Raw genomic sequence first — 24197 nt, forward strand, 5'->3', positions numbered from 1 at the left:
ATTAGCAGCTTCAAATGATGTCTTTTTGATTGTTCTATTAACTGAATTATTATGAGCAAATTCGGTTTAAGGAATAATCAAGTCCCAACTCTTAGCATGATTTTCCATAAGGCATCTTAATATATTTCTCAAACTTTGATTAACAGCTTCGATTTGTCCATTTGTTTGTGGATGACAAGTGCTGAAATATTTTAGTTGAGTTCCTATCTTCCTCCATAAAGTCCTTCAAAGATGTCTAACAAATTTGACATTACAATCAGAAACAATGGAAGAAGGAACATTATATAGTCTTACCATCTCTTTGAAAAATAAATTAGCAATGTGTGTAGCATCTGAAGTTTTGAAACAAGAGATGAAATGTATCATGTTCGAGAAGCAATCCCCCACAACAAAGATGGAATCATATCCCTTGGATGTCTTTAGAAGTCCAAAATAAAATCCATGCTCAAGTGAATCCAAGGTGCTTTCGATATAGGTAAAGGAGTGTACAACCCCACATTTTGTGAATTATCTTTACCTAATTGACAAGCAAAAGCTGTAGAACATCTTTTCACCATCTGGTCCACATCCCGAAATATTTTTGGCTAAAAAGCCACCATTGTCATGGTCTTATCTCTACCAAAGTGACCTAAACTATTGCTATGAAGTTCTCTGATAATCTGCTTTCTTAAAGATCCCTCTAGAATGCACAAGTGATTGCTTTTAAAAAGATATCCTTCATGCAAGTGGTAAGGTAAAGTCTGAAGTCTTGCTAGCCCCTCTAAATGAGCAATTATTTTGTAGAAATATGGATTAGTTTTATACTGATTTTTCAGCTCTTCAAAATCAGTGACTTGAGTACTCATCACCATTAGTAGGGTAGATCGCTTACAAATGCATCTGCCTCAATATTGGACTCTCTCTTCTTATACTTCAATGAAAAATTGAATTCATCAATGTAAGAACTCCGCTTGGCATTGCCGTTTATTAAGTTTCTTCTTAGAACTTAAGAATCTTAAGGCTTGATGATCGGAATAATCACAGACTCCCGATAAACCAAGTAATGCTCTAGTGTTGAATAGTCCTCACCAAAGTATAAAACTCTAAATCATAGGTTAAATAACGCCTTTTAGCATCAGATAATTTCTCATTGAAAAACTCCACAGACTTCCCATCTTGACTAAGAACTGCTCCAATTCCAACGTGAGATGCATCACACTCCACAATAAATAACTTCTCAAAATGTGGTAATGTAAGGACTGGGGCTTCAGTTATCAAAGTTTCGACGTGTTCAAAGGCCTTTTAAGCTGACTTTGAGCACTCCAAACTGTCCTTCTTCAAGCATTCAGTTATAGGACTCATAATAGAGTTGAAATTCTTGATGAACCTCCTATAAAATGATGCCAACCCATGAAAGCTTTGAACATCTTAAATGATTTGTCGTATAGGCCACTCCGTTATTGCACGCACCTTCTCTGAATCAGGTTTGATACCTTCAGCTAAACAATGAACCCTAGAAACACTGCACGGCACATGAAACAACACTTCTTCAAGTTTATGAAAAGCTGCTCTTGTTGGAGTACCTCCAAAACTTGCCGCAAATGAACTAAGTGTTCTTTCACATGTTAACTATAGATTAAGATATCATTGAAGTAAACAACAACAAATTTGTTTAAAAAAAGTTTTAGTACTTAGTCATAGCTCATATGAATGTGCTTGGTGCATTTGAGAGACCAAATGGCATCACCAACCGCTCATATAAGCCATCCAGTGTTTTGAACGCCGTCTTCCATTCATCACCAATCCTTAATCTGATTTGATGGTACCTACTTTTCAAGTCAATCTTTTCATATATACCATAGAACCAGCGAAGCGAGGAATGAGAAATCTATATTTAATAGTGATTTTATTAATAGCACGACTGTCCATGCACATCCTGTAAGACCCATCCTTCTTCAGTGCAAGCAACAGGATTCGCCGTACTGGGTCGAACCGTCCGGTACGGGCGTATCGAACCGGACCGGCGCCCTGCCAGTTTGGTTCGGGGGGTTTTTTCAGAAAACCCCTCCGAACCGCATTGAATCGTCCGGTTCGGTGCGGTTTCGGTCCATACGCCCAAAATCGGGCGGTATGAAACGGTTCGACATCGGTTCGGCGTGAACCGAATCGTGCCGACAATCCCATGTGAAAAAGTGGGGAGGGGGGAGGGGAGTGGGGTCTGGGCTGTTTTTAAGTGGCAGCCCAGTGCCTAGAGTTCTCTGAGAAGTCTCAGAGAATTTTCGAAGTGCTTTGGTCTCAACGAAACCGTTGAGACCTCCGAAAAATTAGAAAAAAAAGAAAAATTCTGTTAAATTGCAGGAGTGGTTCAAGGAGAGGCTGATCTTAGATCGAACGTAAGATAATATGTTATTCTCTTAGTAAATATTTTATTTTTTTTATTTTTATTGTTAAAAATAGGATAAGAATGAGGAAGTATGAAAATAAGAGGAAATCATGCCAAAATTTTATGATTTTAGTATAATTTAATTATATGTGATAGATCTTTGAAAGATCTACATGATGACATCAAAATTATTAATTTTTATTAATTATATATTTTTAAAATATTTTTATATATTTATTATTTAAAAATTAAAAAAATTAAATTTAAAAAAAATAGAGTTTTGGAATCATGTTTAGAATGATTCAAGCTACTTAAATCTAACCTCAAAATTTTTTTAAAATATTTGAAATTAAAAAATATTTTTATAATTATTTAAATAATAAAAAAATATTATAAAATAAAAAATATATAAAAAAGTGTTATATTTTAGTTAATTTAAAAATATTATTTGAAGCATATAACATATTTATTTTGAATTTATAAGTTTTAAAATTATTATTAAAATTATTTTAAATTTATATATAATTTTTTAATTATCATTAAACTATCATGTTTTGTTATACTTGCAGATATTTATAAGAAAAAAATTTAGAGCATGACATTCATTGACTTTAATTAATCAATTATTTTTTAACATATATTTATTTATAAAAAAATTATTAAAAAATAAAAAAAATAAAAATCAGAGTTTGGTATGCAATTGAGAATAATGTTTAGAATGATTCAAGCAATTGAAATATTTGAATCTAACTTGAAATTTTTTTGAAATTTTTTTTATAAATATTTAAATAGTAAAAATTATTATCAAATAAAAAATATACAAAATTAGTGTTATATTACACTTAATTCAAATAATTATTTGAAGCACAATATTTTTTTTGAATTTATAAATTTTTATTTTATATATAATATATTTTTAATAATTATTAAACTGTCGTGTTTTGTTATACTAGATTCAGAGTGTGACATCGGTTGGGATTATGGCAAGATGCTTTCGGTTCGACATCATTGGAGATACAAATGGTGCAACATAGAGTTCAAGAGAGGAGGGGTGACTAGGTTGAAGCAGTACCTGGCTGGTGGTTATCTTGATGTGTCTATGTATTAGAAATATCCATAAGAGGTCCGACTTTGTACTTTGCTGATTCAAAAGCAGAAGAAAAGAGCAAGCAGAAAAGGACCGAAGTAGACCGTCGAGCTGCAGAGCCACCTTCTTATCACTTTAGAGAGTTAGAGAAGCTTCTGCTTCAGATGATGAGGAGGCACAGGTTGAGGCTGCCATTCAGATGAGCTTGGCGGATCAGTACCGGCAGGAGGAGATGACCCGGTATAAAGAGCGATTTGGATCATCATGCTACGAATCGGAGTCTGGATCAGTGATCGGTGGGAGAGAATTCGAGTTAAGGAGGACTACTCAGTCAGAGCGCCTGATGGTAGAGGGAGCAGACGCAGCATGTCTTCTTTGTTGGGAGCTTTTGGCAGTAGAAGGTTCTCCAGAGATATTCCAGCAGGAGCCATCATCCATGATTTGGATCCACATACTTTATCTAGCCAGGATTCAAAGCAGCAGAAAATTGATACTATGCTGAAAAAAGATAAGAAGGATATATGGTGAGCTATTGGGTCATGGTTTCATTTCAGTCATATTCCAGTAAATGCAGCAGTCAATCCTTACTACCGATCTTCTATTTCAGCCATAGATACTGTCGGCCAGGGTGTAGTCCGTCAGGACCTAAGACATCTATGGTCAGCTTTTTGACAGCAACAAGGAGGATCTGCAGAGATAGATTGCTTCTTACAAAAATAAATGGCCTATGTACGGACTGACAGTGATGTGTGATGGTTGGACAGGTCCTACTAGACGGAGCATCATTAATTTTTTGACATACTGTGATGAAAAAATATTTTTTCACAAATTAATTGATGCTTCAAATAAGATGCACGATGCCACATATATCTTTGGTCTGATGGAGGAGGTGATTGATTTAGTGGGTGAGCAACATGTCGTGTAGGTCATTACAGATAATGGACCACAATATAAGGCTGTCGGAGAGTTGCTGATGGAGCAGCGACCACAGATATACTGGACCTCGTGTGCTGTGCATTGCATTGATCTTATATTGATGGATATTAGGAAGATTCGTAGGGTGCAGCAGGTAGTGGAGATTGTCCAGACTATTACTAAATTCATCTACAACCACACGGGTTCTTTCATTGATAAGGACGTATATTGGGGGGAGATCTTAAGATCGGATATCACACGATTTACTACCAACTACATAGCACTTGATAGTCTTCTTCAGAAGAAAGCAGTCCTACGTCAGATGGTTGTCAGTGCCGAGTGGCAGAAGAGCAGATATGCGAGGACCGACACTGATGGAAGTCATGTGGAGAACTTGATGACGAGTCAGTCATTTTGACAGCGGATGAGAAGGTAGTGAAGGCTATTAAGCCATTATATGAGGTGCTTCGCGTCGTGGACAGTGAGAGATACCTCCAGATGGGTTTCTTATATTACATGATGGAGAGGGCAAAGAAACAGATCAGTGAGAATGATTCGAAGCATGCTCAAGAATTTATTAACATCATTGAGCACCGTTGGGACTATCAGATGGATAGAGATTTGCATCTAGCCGGTAAGCATGTATTCAAAAATATTTTAAAATATTTTTTCGAAGCATGCTTCTAAAAGTATACTTAATCAATTTTGAAATTTATATGTAGCTTATTATTTGAATCCAAGATTTCAGTATATCATTTTCGGGATAGATATGGACAACGAACTTCTTGCTGTTCTTCGTAATGTCATATATAAGATGGTGTTTGATCCAAAAATCACATCGTTGTGTCTGTAAGAGGTATGCTATTTAAAACAGATGTAATTATTCAATTGAATTCGATCTATACTCAACGATATATTTATAAATTTAATAAGTATATTTTCTTTCAGACGAAATAGTTTAGAGAGGGATCAGACAGTTTTGGAGTCCCATCAGCTGTCGTAAGCAAAAAACAGATGAATCCAGATAAATTACATATTAATAATGAGTAGCATAGATTGATATATAATTTTGCTTCATAATATCATCAAATTTGATATGTAATTTTGCTTTTGCAGCTGAATGGTGGATTCATTTTGGAATGTCAGCAAAAATTTGAGACGTGTGGCTGTCCGTATTTTTTCTCAAACGGTCTTTGCTAGTGGCTGTGAGTGTAATTGGTCGACTTTCGTCTTTATCCACAGTAAACAGAGAAATCGTCTGACACAAAAATGCTTCAATGATCTTGTATATATTCACTACAATCTGAGGTTGAGGTTAAAATACATTCAGAAGAAGTACAGTTGAAGTACATTGATCCGATGCTAGATGATTATGCTGACGAGGATGACGATCCGATGATCGGATGGCTTGCAGGTCAGCAGCAGGAGCCAAGCTTGATGAGCTGGGATCTCCACGACCAGCCAGTGTAGTAGCTAGGGAGATCAGGATGGATCCAAGGCAATGGACAGAAAAAATATTCCACATAAAGTTTCAGCTGATCAGCCACGGCCCGAGGGGACACAAAGAACTCATTCATCACATGACTCGATGTCCGATACATCTTTCCAGAAGTTCGAGCGACAGATGTATAGACGAGGTCAGTAGTCAGCAAGAAGGCATCCATCCTTCTAATCACAAAAAACTCAGTCACAGAGGGGCACAAGAGGGAGAAAAAAAAGACAGTTGCATGTGCACCACTTTCGAGAGTACAGGAGCTATCTTACTCAGATTCGGATATCAGAGAGAGTGATGATGATACAGATAGTAGTAGCCATGGATCTGATGATCAAGAAGAAACTGGAGGACAGGAGATCACTGTTTATGAGACAGCCACAGGGTGATATTCGATTCATCGGTGAGTCCCAGTTTACACATGCCACACAAGATAGAGATCATGGTGGACGAGTCGGTAGAGACCATGGAGAGTCGATTTCATATAGACGACGGGCTCCTAGAGGTCGTCCAGCACACGATGCAGCTGTAGATAATCTTGCATGTGGAGTAGGATCCATGGATGTATCTGGATCATTCTCGCATTATGAATCCTATTATCTGCAGCCATCTTATGATCTATATGGATATGGTGCATCCGAGGCATCGTCTTTTAGTGATTACTACCCTATGCAGTCTGGAGCATTTTACGGATCAGATTTTGCTATCGACATATTTGGATAAGCTCCTCCACAGTCGTACCATCATCTTGAGGATACTTCTCAGAGTCAGAGATCAGAGATATCTTATAATCCAGAGAGGATGCCTTATGGGATGAATATTCAAGAATACGGTGCAGCTTGGAAAGAGGGTTGGACTGATGTCCCTCCAGATTATGTTGATCATCCAGATATCTACGAGCGTCACAGACACTCGACGAGAAATTAAATACAGAGTAGATCTTGAGGTTGCTATATCAGTTATTGTGCTTTATACTTAAAGTTTAGATATATTTTAATGCATGTTATATATATATATTTTTTAATTTTAAGATGACATAGTTGTAATATAATGTAAATAAATATATATTTAAAATTTTAGATCAAGAGTCTTTGTACCGCTATCTAACTCAAAATTGAATCCAAATATGTCAATAATATGCAAGATAATGCAATTTTGGGGTTGTATTTATGAATTATTAACTTGAACACCCCAAAAAAAATGAAAAGGAAAAAAAAATTGTATCGGTACCGAACCGGTACGTCGAAGCATACCGTGTGTCGGTACGGTAGTACAGTACCAGTATCGTACCATACCGGTTCGGTATCGCTGTCCGGTATCGGTATAGGAAACCTTGGCAAGCAAGATTGGACAGGCACATGGACTTTTACTTTCACGCACCAAACTCTTGGCTAACAACTCAACTTGCCTTTGCATCTTAGCATGTTGCTTAGGCGGCATTCTATAAGTTGGCAGGTTACTAAATCAATGGCATGTTGAATGCCCCTCATTGGTGGCAAACCTTATGGTAAGTCACTACTAACCAGATTTGAAAACTCTTCTAGCAGTTGCTGAATTTTTGATGGCTGTTGAAGGGTTCTACCATCTGGTCACTTTCTACTATTTTACTCATTAGGCCATACACTACATCTGCTTCTTGGCATTCTAATTCAAATTTTTCAGTAGATAAAAAGCCACTAACCTTGTTGGCATTTTAAGAACTAGCTATTTTTTTTGTTTCTTCCTTTAATGGATGCAAGGTATACTTCTTGTTACTTTTATAGAAGAAATAAGTGTTTGACTTAGCACGATGCTCTATATCATGATCGTATAACCAAGGCCTTCCTATAAGGATATGGCCAACATCCATAGGCATAACATCACACAATACTTCATCATCCAAATTACCCCCCATCGCAAACTTTTCCAAGCACCGAGATGTAATTGGTATTTCACTACCCTTCTTGAGCCAATGAATCTTGCAGGGATGAGGATGCTTTTCAACAGGCAGCTTTAATTTTTTCACAAATCTTTCGAGATAACATTCTCCAAGCTACTTCCATCGATAACTAAATTACACACCTTATCACCGCAACGAACATGTGGCCGGAAAATGCTATGTCGCCTCCAATGTTCCTTTTCTTCCTTATTCGTGGTCGTCATCACTCTTCAAACCACCAATGATTCCTTTTGAATAGGATGGACATCTACTTCTTCATCTTCTTCTACATAATCATCATAAATTAGCTCTAGCTCATCATATTCGTCATCTTCTGGCTCTGCTAGCTTCACTTATCGCTTGAGACATACATAAGAATTATGATCCTTTTCTCCACAAGTGAAGCATCGACTTTGTGAGTTGCTGTTTCCTTTTAAAGCAGTAGGGACAGAATTGTTTTGTCCACCATAACGCGCTACAGCCTTCCCTTTATTACTCGGGCCAAAAGTGCTTGAGCCTTCTCCACTTGGCCGATTGTTTGCATAGATCTCTTGGCTGGTTTGCCGAGCAGTTTGCTCATTTTTAGTACTTCAAACAGATCCCAGACCCTTTTTGCATTGCATTACTGAATCTTTCGTCCAAGGGATTCCTTGCACCATATCTCTATACTTGTTTTTCCAGTAACAAAGCATGTTCTTGAGCATCTTCAAGACTAAACAAATGAACAACCCTCATCTCATCTCTAATAGATTGGTTTAATCCAGCAAGATAATCAGAAGTTACCTGTTCATTAGTTTTAGCCAACCCTACTTGAATTGACAAGCTGTAGAACTCCGAAGTATATTCTTCGACTGTCATACTTTGTTGCTTCAAGGAATGGAACTTCTCATACAACTCCAGTTGTATAATCAACCAGCAAAAATTGTTTTGACAGCTTCATTTTCATGTGTTCCCAAGTGCTGACCTTTGGTTTATCCTGTTGCGCACATTGCTCTTCAACTCTCTTCCACCATTGAAGTGCATTGCCCTTGAATTTAAGCTTCACAAACAGCATCTTCTATTTTTAGCCATAGGCTTCCACTCAAAATAATTCTTCAAACTAGCTTCCCAATCTAAATAATCTTCGGTGTGCATCTTTCTGTAGAAATCAGCAACTTTAATTTTGATTCCATCATGGTTTATATTTAGGGCATGAATCAATCGCTCCTCCAATGTACCTCGCATTGCGTTATCTAAAGCTCTAGCATCATGAAAGGGATTGTCAAAATCTTCCAGGTCAATTTCTTCCTCTAGACCACCTTCCGGCATGTCTATTGGGTCGTGGTCGCCTTTCGGATTCTCCATACGGGCTGCCATAGGTTCTTGTCGCTGTAAAGCTTGAATAGCTCATAACAAATCTTCAATCATACACCGCATCTCAACTATTTCTGCTTGCTGACCTTGATTTTCTCTTCCGCGACCTCTAGCACATCCAACCATGGCTTAGGAACAAAAATTCTAATATGATCTAATAGGATCGTTACTCTGATACCAAATTTGATGCGGTAAAAGGAGAGGACTACATGTATTGATAGATTATAGGCTAGAAAAAATGATAGGATTAAAGAAGAAATAATTAAGGTTTTAGAAAAATCTCAAGATTCTGAAGCTTATTGATTAAAAAAATGATAAAAGATAGCTGCAAACCTATGTTACAGCACTTAAATACTGGGGTTACAAATGCTCCTTTTAATCTCAATTCTAGATTAACTATTTTAAATCCCAGCCATTGAAAACTAATAAAATAAACTTTGAGCTACAATATCCGTGAATAGTAATGGCACTACAGTAACCTATGAATATAACTCACTATAGTAAAACAGCAATTAAAATGAATAATCTATTTAAAGTTTAATTCTATGCTCCTGCACCACTCTGTTTCCTTGTTTTATTCGAAATAGGGGAGCTGGAGAGCTCCCCCCGCCTCGCTCTCTCTTCACCTCCTCTCCCTCTTCTTTCCCCCTATCTCTCTCTTTCTTCCTCTCTTTCCTTCTCCTTCCCCACTCCCTTATTGGTTTCTCGAATTGAGGGGTGGAATTATGTCGGTCCACCCTTGGTACGTCTTGTTATGCCTTAAATCGGAAGGTTCGGGGTGGTACAGCATACCATAAATGATAGGCCTACTAAATGGACAGGAGAGAAGCAACTCCCCCCAAAATTCAGAGAAAGGTGAAGGGTGTAGGAGAAAAAAACCATCATCCATTTGACTCGAGCCCGACTCTCTTTATTTCTTTGCTTAATACTAGTGAAGAAAAATTCAAAGAAAAGCAAAATAAGACAGAAGAAAAATTATGTTTTCTTTTATTCAATAGAATACACAATTATCCAATACCTGTCCTAGGGATTAAGTTAATTTAATGAACTTCAAATTGAAGTCAAATCCAAAATGTTTGTGTATATTAGCCTATTGAGCCCAAACCAACCAAATACACTTCCGATATCTGCTAAGCTCATGATCACAACCCCAATCTAATTTCACCTGACAATTAATCTTATTAATGGAACTATAAGATAACACTTTTTCTTCTTTCATTTAAACTTTGCCTTGCTTTAATTCAGCAAGATTTTTTTTCCTATATGTCAACAATTGAAATCTCTCTCTTTTCCAATAGTCCATAGTTTTCTGTATTTAATTCTCAATTATTTTAACCTCCCTCCCTCATCACGATGGTATCTTGCTCTTGATCTAACCTAACCTCAGAATAAACTATACTAACTAGATTTCTCAAAATACACATCCCTTTTGTAATCTGACCTAATAATTATTTTGACTAATGAAACCATAACATAATACTTTTGCTGTTATTTGTTTGAACTTTCTCTTATTCTAATTTAGCAATATTTCTTTTATATATGTCAATAGTTCAAATCTCTCCTTTTGTCCAAGTTTTATCCCTATATTAATGTTTAATTTTTTTGTTTCCTCCCCATGTCGCGAGGATTTTTTTTGTTCGTATTTATTCAAGGGATGCAGTTTAGGTCCTTTACTATGTGGAAACTTAAATTCCTACTTCACATATTGATATGACATGTGGGATTTAGGGTTCCCAACTTTGATAGAATGTAGCAGGATTTTAACCATATGACATCACAGAAGTCTCGATTCCTATTCCTCATGTTTAGTCTTTGCACTCAACCATGCCACCCCATGAGCCCCGACCACCTCTTTCAACTCTCCCCCTCCCTTAAAAAGTCAATCCTTTGGCTTAGGCGGTGATGGAGGAGTATTGCAAGTGGCGGCCAGTTCTCAAGTGGAGGCACAATAGTGGCGAGATACCAATGTGCTGCAAAATATGTTACAGTTGGAGCTCATGATGTTGGTGAGGTAGATGGCCTTGGCAGAAATACAGGTGATGAGGGCAGGGGAGCAGGGGACCAAGGTGCTAACTGGAGGTAGATAGAAAATAAGGGGGTGGGTTAGTTTCTTCTTTTTGTTTTGTTTTTGTTTTTTGGGAGGGGGGGTGGGTGAAGGGTGGGGGATTGGGGTTGGGGGGTGAGGGTGGATGCAATGAGAGGGACAAGGTGGCTAGAAGGGGAGACTACAAGCCATAAATGAAGGGAGGTCGAGGTGGCTGAGATTGTTGGGCATGTGAAAGCGGGAGCAGGGATGCAACGAGGACAGAGAATTGAGAATTTCATGAAATAATGTGGTTAAAACCCCTTTTTCTCTCGTTAGATTCCATCAAAGTTGGGAATCCTAAATCCCACTTGTCATATCGATATGTGAAGTGGAAAATTGTGTTTCCATTTTGTAGAGGACCTAAACCACACCCTTATTTAAGTTAATATCAGAAGTTATCTATCATTCTTAAAATGTCACTTGAAGGCTAGAAATCATTTGCATCCAGTATGAAGATCATACTCAAAAAATTCATGGAAACTAACTAAAATCAATTCAAAACCTTGATAAAAAATTATTCAAAGTAGAAGCACTGGATTAGACATTTTGAAGCCCATATCTTTGTTTAAGTCAAAGTTCATTCAAATAACATTTATAAGGGTTTTAATAATTGGTGATCGGGCTTTAAATGTGTGTTCATGATTATGGAATATGACCAAGGGTGGCAATTTATGCTCTCACAAGATACTATTTTTGATGAGTACTTTAACATAACAAGTTAGCTGATGTCATTAGTCAAAATTATATTTATTTAAATTAAAAATTAATTAAAATTATGAAACTCTCTTTTTACCTCTGAAGTAGGTAATAGGTTAGTGGATTTCACTGAGAACTTATCTGATCTATTGAACTTTCTTTCTTCCATGTGATCGCTCTCTTCTGCTCAAAATCGCTCTAATTTCTTGACCTCCTTTAAGAAATTTTCAATCTCTCTCGATTTCTATTTTTCACTCCCTCATCCGGGTTATTAGTGAGTCTAAAGGATTCTGAAGTCCCTCAATGGTTATGCTTGGGGATGATTGGTGTTGCTCTTCCACCCATGAGCACAACAGCAGCAAGGAAGCTTGACATTGTAATTTATCATGTGCTTTTAAGAGATTCTAATCCTTTTCTATATTCTGATATATTCCCTCATATATGCATTTATCACATTAAATATTACAAGCTGGTTTTTGATGAAATAAGATATAATTATTGTTATAAATGAAGAAGAATAAAGTAGAATAATCTCATGATTAGTAAATTAACTTCCATAACCCTCTTTGTTATTTGATTGTCGAATCTATCCTTTGCTGAGCAATATTTTCACAGAAAATATTGAGTAGGCACTAGACTAATTTGAGTGTTAAAACAAGTTGACATAGACAAAAATACAATAGGGTTTTTTATGTGTAAACCCTTCTAAATACGTGAAATTGTATCAATATCCTCGCAAAGTTGCTATTTGCATGTATACCCTTATAAATATTTCTTTTTGCATGTCTATCCACTAAGGGTGTTCCAATCATTTCAATTTTAAATTGTTAAATCCTCAATGGTGTTTAGATGATGTGGGTATATATGCAAGGAAAAAGAAGTGTATACATGCAAAACAAGAGTTTTATAAGGGTAAGCATGCAAATATCAATTTTGAGAGGATATTCACGCAAATTCCAATATTTAGGAGGTTATGTATGCAAAAAACCCTTTTAAATATTGATTGATATTTGCTTGATTTCTGTAGAGTGCAAATTAGAGCATCTGTCCTCAAGGGAGAAAAAGAAGCTTAACGAAATTGATTGAATGGGGTTCTATGTGGTCCTTTTGATTTAGCCAAGAATACCCACACCCAACCTTAAACATGGTTATTGGTATGCCACTCAAACATGGCTCTGTGAGAGGAAATTCTGAGATATTTAACTGATCGGACAATTAGACACATTACTGTACCTTACAGACTACCTTAAGTCCACGTATCAAAAATGGAGTAAGAAGCTGAGAGGGAAGTTGGAAGAAGAGAGCATCTCGATATTCTAAAATCTATACCAGATGTTCTTAATTCTTTCATGGAACATTTAACTAAATACAAAGCCTAAGTGCCCAAGTCATGCAGAATCTATTTCTTTAACAAGTCCCTCATCAAATACAAACAAGGTAAGCCATAAAAAGTTGTATGCTACCTGGTTTCCTTCTGTATGCTACCTTCTTTCCTTTTTTCACCCTTGTGTTTTCTTCTGAAAGAATATGGAATGGGGAAGCTGCAAGAAATGAGACTGAAAGTGAACCAGGGAATATGGGGTCTTGGGAAGAACTTAAAGGGGAGGAGAGAGAGTTCTGCTATCCATTGACTACCACTAGAGGCTGCGGGAGGGAGGAGTTAGTCTGTCGTTTCTGTAGGCCAAATGTCCACTACCTGAGCCATCAATGGCTGCTGTGGAGCGTTCATGCTGGGGAGAAAGAGAGAGGAATTACCATGGAGAAACTAAGATCATGTCTAACCTCAATTCAATTTGCTATTTTAAATAAATCAAAAAATCAGTCTGTTAACTGAAATTGTCAACAGTTTGAATAAATTGACAGTTTATCACTGGCTGAGATGGGTTACTAAAATATGCCAGAATTTATATAAAGCAGCAGGGTTTATCCAGATCACTGACTCGGCTGGTTGATGATTCAACCAGTTCAACTTGCCTGCCTGGTCCAGTTTCATAAAATCATATTCAAAATCAACGTTAAATGTCATCTAAGCTACCATGTCCTTTAGAATGGGCTGACCTAGTGTGTCACTTTAATAGGCATGACCATGACACTGTTTAGTTTGGGAATGAGATAGAAGGATTTTAACCCATTTATTTGATCTTAGTCTGAACACTCACTACAACACCTGGTTAAATCGTTTTGTCAGGAGGGTAGAATAGTTATCTCTTGAAAAATTAGTGTACAATAAATGCTCTACTTCCTCTCCGAATTTATTCTATTTAACCAAGTTAGTCTGGATCTTTTCTTCTCAAACCAAACACAGCTTAAGTCCTTGAATTTGACTTCAATCCTGTCACTTCTTGTCCTCTTACATTTATGTGTATTCCGCAAATAAATGTATTAAGTTCTTCAAACAGAGGAGCATAAATCCATGTGGAACTAGTTGCATATCATGCCTGTGCTGTTTATCAGACAGTAAGGCATGTATGTTATCTGAATACCCTCTTATCTCACTCTTCTTCAAGCAATATTGTCTTTATCTCGATGCCTGAAATTATATAGGCTCATTGGCCATGTTTCAAAGTTTTGGAATGATTGATAATGGCTGTAGAATATCATACTTATGGCAGAATGTTACAAATTCATTGACATGTGAACATGCTAGACCAACGGAAAGCTTTTGATATCCATTGACTACAGCAGTTTGCGTATTCAAATATTGACAAGTTTTAATTTTGACATCGTAAAGTCTGATCTAGTATGTGCTTGAGTATTCTTAAGCCTTGCTATATTTGAGATTCAAGCATATAACGCCTCTCTTTTCATTTTTCTATCAAGGTTGAATTTTTATATTTTTCTGATAACTGGTCAGTGGATTTTATTGAATTCCCAAATTTTTATGTGTTGTTTTGTTATCATCTTCTTCTGCAGTTTCCATCTTCAGCTAACATAATTCTGAAGGTTAATCAGTATATATGTTTGTACCTCTTCAGGATTATTCGTTCCTATTTGCTACACTATGGGTATCAGGATACTCTGGATTCATTTGACGTCGAAAGTGAAAGTATGCATCCACAAGTAACTCGAGAAAATGGCGTTGAAGAAGAGGGATGTGCTTATGCGCTGAGGCATAGAAAGATATTGCGTCAGGTAAGAGGGTGCTGAATGTTGGTTGCATTTATCATTACTTATATGAAACTTTATCTCCTTTCACTCTCCATGTTTACATCTATTAGAGGACTTGTCACAGTTTGTTTCACCTTGTTACACTGTCCTACAGGTGGATTAGACAGAAATAGGAAGAATTAGGTGACGAGATTGCCATCTAAAGTTCAAATTGACCATATGGCCTTCAGGAAAGATATTGGAGTGGTATTAATAAAAAAAACTATATAAGTGAACAACAATATTATGTATCATATTACGTAATATAATAAACATAAATAATACTACATTATATAATATTATGTAAAATACTAGAGTTATGTATCATTAATATATTGAATTTTAAATAGTTCTGTTGGTAATATAGATGTCATATAGTAGGTAGTTTAATAATGTAGTGCTGTGGAACATAATATGGCATGATATAATAAAAGCGAATAACTGAAACTGAAATTTGGGATGTAGTTTCTAGGGATGTCAACAGGGCGGATTTGGTGCGATCAGTGAAAAACTGAAACCGAAATTCACCATTGCCCTCGCAACTGAAACCAAAAAAATCGAAAATCATGTAACTTTTTCTATTCATTTCTAAATTTTCACATATAAATAACCAAATTAAGGATATCATCCATGATTTTCATAATATTATTTTAAATCCAACCAAATTCATAATAGAATATTTTAGATTTACACAAAATATAAAGGGTATAAAATATCAGGCATGTTCGGTTTTGGTTTTGGGTTCAGTGTTGGTTTCAGGTTTGGGTTTGGTTTCGGGTCGGGGAATCATTAAAACCATAACTGAAGCTGGAAACAAATGATTTTAATGTTTAAACCCATCACTGAAATAAAGCTTCCTTGTTCGGTTCATGACAGGTAAAATATTTGGGTACCCTTCTCCATTGACATCGCTACTCATTGCTACCTGCTTATTAAGCATTTCCTTCTTCTTCTCCTTTTTTTTTTTTTTTTTTGAGCGACATGCTTTCCTGTGCTTGCACTTGAATCCACTCTGCCACTTGCTTCTGCTTAGGGCAACCATGTTTAAGACAATCTTGCATATGATTATGTGACATATCAAGGTGATTTAGATAGCATATAGTTTCTATTACCAAAAGGTGATTCCATAGTTACGCTGGCAACTGCATGGCAAGCTGGAGGCCAACAATGAACAAATTGAAGTGTTATTGGAGTTATGAGGTAGCAAATGGCCTATTTGACTTGGATGATGTGTTTCAGAAGGATCCTTCAGTAATATATAAGCAATATTATGCAATGCAGGACCCATTGGTGGCAGAATTACTATATAAATTTCACACAAATCTGAAGTTTAATGTAATTTGTTCTTGGTATTTAGGATTGTCATTTGGAATATGGGTGCAGGATAATATTTCTGCAGTGTTTTTAGCACATCTCTTTGCTCTTTGGATCCATCTCAATAAGGTGTCAGACCTAGCCTATCTAACTGCCTTTCCCTCTTGAAGACTATATAGAGAGGAGGGCAACAAGCTTAGGAGGTAGGGCATTAATGAGCCCAAATGATTCTCTATGAGCAATCTACTTGGCCTGCTGGGGCTTTGGTAAGGATTTGTTTGGAAGCATGCTTGATTTCTTCTGGTCTTGATATATTCTCCAGGTCAATACCATACATGTAGCTACTTACTTTAATAAGCAAGTAGCTTAGGAGGTAGGGCATCCACTAGGCCAAATGATTCTCTGTGAGAAATCTACTTCGTCTGCTGGGAAGCACACTTGATTTCTTTTGGTCTGTATGTAGCACTTATATTTAATAAAATATTAGGCATTCTATTCTTCTGCTTTATCATCATATGCTTGTCGTTATCTGAAAACGTTTGTTGAACTTGATGTTATTTCTGTGAATTTCAACATGTCATGTCACCATGTGAGTTGCAGAAAGTGTTACGTTATTTTTTTAAGGATAGGATTACGAGAGATTTTTCGTGGAGATTTTAGGAAAGTGCCTTTGTATTGCCTAGCAGGCAAGGGATGATCATGTCTTTTTGCATTTGCTTGGGTCATTCGGCTCATTTAAGGATCTAGCCTCTCTGAGTGAGGCAGTGCAAGCCTTCAGTTGGCCTTGTAAATAGCAGGTGATTCCGTATTGGGGCTTAAGTGTGAATTCTGATTTTAAATCCACTGATATACTAGTATAGTGTGAAAAAGAAGGAAAAAGGAGTTGTTTCATTGCTATTTTTTATTTAGCATGTGTAGGCTTTTATTTTTGCCAATTATATGTTTGAGTTAAACTGCCATCCTACATTTCTAGTTTTCACTTTGTGTAACTTGCTATAGCTAAAGCTAGTCAAACAGTACCATTAATAAATTATTTTTGTCTTTTTGAAATGCAGTGTGATGTATCCTGACCAATTTTTTCTATTAATGCAGCTTGTCAAGAATGGAGATATTGATTCTGTATTTCAGAAAATTAAGGAATGGTATCCTCAAATTCTGCAGGTAGACTTAATGGCATATCCCATATACAGAAAGAAACTATTATGATCAGTGGGTTGTCTTATTCACCATTTACTTTCCTCTGTACTAGTTGTAGTCTGTATGCGAATGGATTCATATAAAGGAGAATGCATCTTAAAAGACATATACATAAAATTGGAGGAATTAATGAATATAGATCATCAATTATTATGATTTATGGAAATGACTAAATGAAGTTCTGAGAATCCTAGTCTGCAGAGCACAATTTAGCTGTGTGATGAAGAAATCAACAATGCACCATCCACTTAATATACATAAAAGTGCCTGCTACTATGCAGTGAACAATGGAATCTTTTATGAAATTCCTGGATGATTAATAGAATTTGTAAAGAAATTTAACAATACAATATCTAAGATCATATGAGTAAATCCTATTGTTGTTGTTACAACTTTATGATCCATGATCCAGATCAAAATCACTGTAAACAATCCAGATCTTATCCTTGGTGAGGATCAGTTTGTATTGTGAGTTTTAGGTCTATATTAAGCATCATACAATCCCTTGGATTACAGTTATGAACTTGATCATGTCATTTACGTATTACTTCTTTGCCCTGAGTTGACCTTATTTGTCACATCCTAGATCATGCTCAGCTTGAGAGTTTTGTAGTGACAGATCAATTGTAATAACATTTAGATAGAATGTAGACTCTTATATGTGTAGCCTTTTATTCTTCTCTACTACTTAGATTGACTCTTTTTTCTTAGTATTTTTATATTTTTAACCCCTTCTATGCAAATAATCTGTGATTCTATCCAATCTTAACTCCCAATTTATGACTGAATCCCAATCTTAAAAACATTGTGTCCTAGAGTCTGTAAAATATTCAAAGTCTTTTAGATGCTTGCATTTCTAATAGATGTCAGAATTATTTGTTCTAGACAGTGGAAATAAAAGAAAAAAAATCTTTGCTATTTTAGGAGGGATGCTGGAGGAAGATATGGATAAGTTGGTCATGTATTTATTGGGAAGGAAATGCATCAGTGGACTAGTTGGCAAAACCAAATAATTACAGGAAGCAGCTGCCATTGAGATTTAGAATTGATCGATTTGGTGTTGTTTTGTAGTTAGGTATCTTTACAACCTCTCTTCCCTTCAGCTACATGTATAAAAAGAAACTAATAACAATAAAAGGAAAGAACTAGCGGAAATAGAATTTCCACCACGGAGAAGTTTGCTTAGTAAGCTAAAATCATATGCATGCATGCACATACACACAATCACAGATTACACATGTTTTTGACAACATATAAGGCCTACCCTGCTGTATGCTGTTATCTATTACTCGGTGAAGAGAATTCTCTCTTTAAGTACTTGCCTTATGGATTTCATTCTCTTTCCTGCATCTAGAGTAAATAAGTGCTATTTACTGCAGTCCAAGAATCCTGTCATGTTGTTTATTGCTCTTTCAATTCTCTTATTGTAAGGATTTAATAGTTTGCATACTTCTGAAAAATTGTTTTTAGATGTAATTGTGGGCTAATAAATTTCAGTTGTATCACCTGCTGTTTTTTCCTATTATCGTGATTAAATATTTTTTACAAATTGCATGTTATGCATATCTGGCTGCATTTAATTTCTTTGTCCAGAACTCATCTATTCTCTTGCTATCTACAGAATGACACATCAGTCATTTCTTTCTTACTGCATGCCCAAAGGTTTATTGAATATCTGCGGGTAATTTTCTACTCATGCAATAATTATTTAATGTGAGAATAATGTTTTGCTGTGCTGCTGTATCATTAGCTTTTCTCATTTTTAGCTTTAAAGATTATACATGGATTATTCTATTAGCTTGTCAGCACTGTTCTTACCTATAATTGTTGTGCTATGCATTTTCACAAGGTGCCTGCAATATAATTTTGTTGTATCTGTCATTCACTGAGTATTTAGTGCTATATTGAATATATGCAAGACAAGCCTTTAACACGTGCATGTCTTGATTCATCTATGTGCAATAAGATGGGGAAATAAGAAGCCAGATTCTTGGAATGGAGGATTTGTTGGGTTTGAGCTGTTGATGTTTGATGCTGGAGACCAAAATAGATGATTTAAGGTAGATTGCTTCTCAGATGAGACATGTCAATTTTTCCATTCCAATAGCAACGCTTCAATGCAGGGATTTTTGGATATGAAACAAGATCGAAGGAATGAGCTTCTATGAGCATTTGCTAGATGGATCACTTGTTGCTTAATCAAAGCAGTAGTGGCTTCTTTAAGTTATGTGTGCTGAAACTGGATGTTAGCTGTCTCATTTGCTGTCATTATGTAGGAAAATCATTAACTGATTGAAAGATTTAGATGTTATTCATTATCTAACATGTCAAAACCTGCAGACAGGTAAAAAGGATCGCATCAGTTGTGATGTTCGCTGATATGGAGAATATATACATTGCAGTTTAATTAAAAATGAAGAAGAATCAACTAGTAGTGCTGGTTTCTGCTTCATATTGAAGTGAGGAACTTTAGGGTTGGAAGATTTGATTGAGGATGAAGGTAGGAGATGGAGGGAAAGGCTCTTACTTTTCAATAAGCTGAACATCACTTAAGTTTGTGGGGAGGCATCCCCTTCCAAATTGTGGAGATTGTCCACCATAATCTGGGATGATTTTTGTTGATGTTTTTCTGGCTAATTGTTTGTTAGAATAAGGAATAGTAGTCCTAGAGCTAGTTGATTAAGTGCTGAAGTCAGTTGGGTTAATTAGATGATTTTTCTTATTTCTGCGATCTCCACTCTCATTCAATATCCAGAGTACAGGGCTTTGTAGTCTATCAATAGATACACTAAGATAAAAGGTGGCATGCAAATGTAAAGTTAATAGTCATGGTTCAGTTTACCAGTCTGTACGGCTATACTGGGCATGTACCTACCATAGCAGGGTGGATTGATACTTGGTGCGGGAGGCATACTACGTATCAGTATCACAACTGACTGGTATCAAGTATCAGCATTTTACAGGAATGGTACCTGTACAGGTACCAAACTGGTGCTGTGAACTTTTGCTTATGGTTATTGGATGCAAACTTCTAGCATTGTATGTGTTGTATGATTTACATTTGCATGCACATGTAAATGTAGCCGACCCCATCTAGCTTGGAATCAAGGCTTAGTTGAGTTGAGTTGTATTGTATGTTTGATGTAAGATTTACATTTTCTTTGCTTTTTTTGCTTTTTTCTATTTTAGAGTGCTAATATCATTTACAAGTGTTTTTAAAATGCTCAAAGAAACAGCACATATTTGATAAGAATAATCAATGTGTCTAATATGATTAAGAATGAAATATGTATCTTAAAGGTTCATATCATGTCTGTTCATCATTGCAGTGTTACTAAAAATAGTGCATGCTAGAAAAATGTGTATATTATGTATCTTTATGTACGGATGGATCTATCGGCATATTTCTCCTGAGGATGCAACTTGTCTCCATACAGTATGACATAGTATATGTACAATCCCAACAACTGATAAATTGGGCATAATATGTGAAACTTTACAATCTTGCTCTGAATTAGCTGAAGAACACCATCACGAGTAAGTGCAGTAGCATATCAATGAGATCTTTTACTTTTTGTGTTTATCCAGGAATTTAGAGGTTGTGTTTATGAAGAAGTATCACATTGCTGATCAAGGAAATGTGTATCTTATAATATATTCAATGCTATGGCAGTAACTAATTTAAATAGAGAAGGGTCGGGTGAAGAAGTGCTACATTACCATCACCCAAATGCGAGCAAATAAAACAGAGGGAAATAATGAGGATGGAGTAAACATTTTATGAAATCCATCAACTTTGAGGGTAAAGATGAAATCTTAAATCACCTTCTTTCACCCAATTATGGTAATAATGGAATTTAGTAAGTAGTGGTTGAGGGTCTTTGAAGAATTAATTTATTGGGTTTAGCTGGGGATACTAATGTGCTTTATCTCCTCTTTGACTAGATTAAGGAGATTGTAGATTTGTGCTTTGGTTGCTGCATACTAACCTCAGGAGGTTTACGTAAAAATTCAAAAAAAAAAAAAAAAAAAAAAAAAAAAAAAAAAAACACCCTGCCAGGAGTGATAGAATCCTTTATTTCAGCCATTATTTACTGGCTTAGTCCTTGTATTGCCATGTGCATGACAAAGAACTTATCAAACTATAACAGGAAATTTAAATATTGGGCACCACCTATTAACTACCTACTGAAAAATGAACTTATTGCTTATTGGAGAAATGCTGCATCACAAAGAAAAACAGAAGTAGAATGGAATTTTCTTGTTCAGGATCCAGGACGAATAGTCTAATTCAGATTTAATTTTTAATTTCTGATATTTACCGTTTCTGCAGAGCTAGAAGTAATAAATGAAAATTCTTGAGGATGAATTGTTGCAGAATATCTATATCACCTTGGGAAATTTATTGCATGAACTCTTCATTTGGAAGTCCTTTCCTATCTTGATTTAATTCTCTTGTATTACTTGCTTATATTCCGGAGACACAGAATCAGGAGCTGCTGGAAGCTGTGGGTTATGCTCGTGCTGAACTGAGCAGATTCTTCCCAATTAAATCTTATGCAGATCTGCTTGAGGTACTGTTCAGCAGTTGGTTTCTGTTTCCGTTCTAGTGCTGAACATTTTATCCACTCATATGCTCTTTTGGATTGCTAGAACTGTTAGTCTTATTAAATCTTGCTGGCAACATGATTTTTGCTATTTTTCCGATATGTAAACTTAAAAGCACAAGACATAGTCATAGAAGGCTTTATAAATCTAGCAGTTAAGCTCATAGTGTGATAATAAATACTCAAAATTTCAATAATCATGGAGGTCCATAACATGAAGTACAAAATAAACTGAATCTTGAAAATTCAGCCAGAAAGTTTCATGGCATTGGTTTCCTAGCTGTTCAAAGCAGGGAATTTCAGCATTCTCTCTTCTAAGCTACCTATTGGATTTATGCATTTGAAATTTGCTTTCCTTTTATGTACATGCATGTATGCACAAGAATTTGGGTATTATCCGTAAGGAATGTGACAAGATTACCCCTTTCATACTGCTGATTAGATGCTATAATTTGACATTCTTGTTATGATATAGGCATATATCCATTTTAAATGTCTCTAGGAATGTGATTTATGATGCTGATTTAGAAACAATGTATTGGAGGTTGTTTCTGATGGTGTAGCTTTTCTTTTGAATTTATATGGAGGTTTTTGCATGAATGTGAAATAATGTCTGTAGGCTCTCTCGTTGTTGTAATTTGTGATGGATTTTCTTTTTATAGTTCTTTTTACCTTTTTGCAGGAGACCATGTCATTGCTGGCATATGATGATCCTCAGAAATCGTGTGTTGGGTATCTTCTTGAGGATTCCCATCGGGAATATGTTGCAGATGCTGTAAATGCAATAGTTCTATCAACAAACCCAAACATGTCAGATCCCAGGAACTATTTGTACTCTTGCCTTGAGAAGTTACTAAGGCAGCTGATTGCTTGCTTCTCACAAAGAAGGGCATTGAATAACAACGAAGGGCAGGAACTTAGACTCCCAGTGGAACTAGAAATCAATCATGGAAGTGGCTAAGTGTATACAATTTTTTTTCTACAGGCTACGGCAGGACTATTAATCCTTACTGCCTTCATGCTGTTCTTCTGATGACTTTAGTGCATTATTTCCTACCAAATTCTTTTCTGTATAGCTTTATAAACTGATGGTGTCAGCCCTCTCAACATTTAAAGTTGCACTTTCACCTCCATGACTGAAGTATTGAATGTGGAAATCAGATTTAGGGTGAGCTGACTGCTACTGAATTATCCCAGTTCTTTTCATTTAGATTCATGATGCTTATTTGTGATATGGGGCTAAAAACCTTTTTTCAAGAAATTCTGTATACTTGGTGATTAATTTAGCCAAATTTTTTAGAAGGAATCATACATAAATGTTTTCTGACCTCCAATATCAACCACACAGCTACTTATGTTGAAGATATATTTACTGCTACTGCTATTAGTTGGGTGCTAGCTGTAGACGTTCTTGTCAATTTCGTGCTTGTGAAACTTACGTGGAGGGGCATTTCACAGGGAACTATTGCATATAGGTTTCCTGTGCCTGCCTCTATCAGAATTCCTATTTTTAAAATTTACGTGCTGATAGGTTGACACCCATGATTGCTTTGATTAAGGGGCTATGCTTACAATATTTCTCTACTTTATGAGGTGTGTCAAGTTCTGATTGGAGAATTATGGCACCTTCTCCTTTTAACTAGCTCACGTTATGTGATTCCATAAGATTCTGCAACCTCTATTTTTTGAGTGCAATAGGACAACTTTTGGTTCTTTTCCCATCCGTTACATAATCCATCATCTCCTGGGTCCATAGCAACTATTTGTGTGATATTATATTGCAGTTTGTGTGATCTGTATTATCTTTATTCCTTGACAGAAAGGCCCCGCATCTCTCTCTCTCTCTCTCTCTCTCTCTCTTCTGTGTTTAGGTTGGAGTCCAATTAATTGTCACATTTATCAGAACCTTCAGCGATATAATGCTGGAATTACTGTTCTTATGGTTTTTTCGAACTACTCGGGGAAACTGCAATCATATCATAGTGATCAGAGACATAAGAATGATCCACCCTGAGATGTACAA

At 36.0% G+C, this 24197-nt stretch overlaps 1 protein-coding gene across 3 annotated transcripts in view; it reads left to right on the forward strand.

Annotated features, from left to right (window-relative positions):
• The window catches only part of LOC105037891 (ran-binding protein M homolog), a 42423-nt gene extending 18932 nt beyond the window's left edge, over window positions 1-23491 (forward strand). For 2 of the 3 annotated variants that reach the window (XM_010913513.4, XM_010913514.4), the window contains exons 7-11: window positions 14885-15041; window positions 17463-17531; window positions 19189-19248; window positions 22055-22141; window positions 22857-23491. In XM_010913513.4, coding sequence (XP_010911815.2) covers window positions 14885-15041; window positions 17463-17531; window positions 19189-19248; window positions 22055-22141; window positions 22857-23135 — 652 coding nt within the window. In that variant the 3' untranslated portion in view covers window positions 23136-23491. The remainder of the gene's footprint in view (window positions 1-14884; window positions 15042-17462; window positions 17532-19188; window positions 19249-22054; window positions 22142-22856) is intronic. The other variant, XM_010913515.4, reaches the window with a different exon arrangement.
• The last annotated feature ends 706 nt before the right edge of the window (window positions 23492-24197 follow it).

Source organism: Elaeis guineensis, chromosome 1, assembly GCF_000442705.2.
Source record: "Elaeis guineensis isolate ETL-2024a chromosome 1, EG11, whole genome shotgun sequence".
In the NCBI taxonomy this organism is placed as follows: domain Eukaryota; kingdom Viridiplantae; phylum Streptophyta; class Magnoliopsida; order Arecales; family Arecaceae; genus Elaeis; species Elaeis guineensis.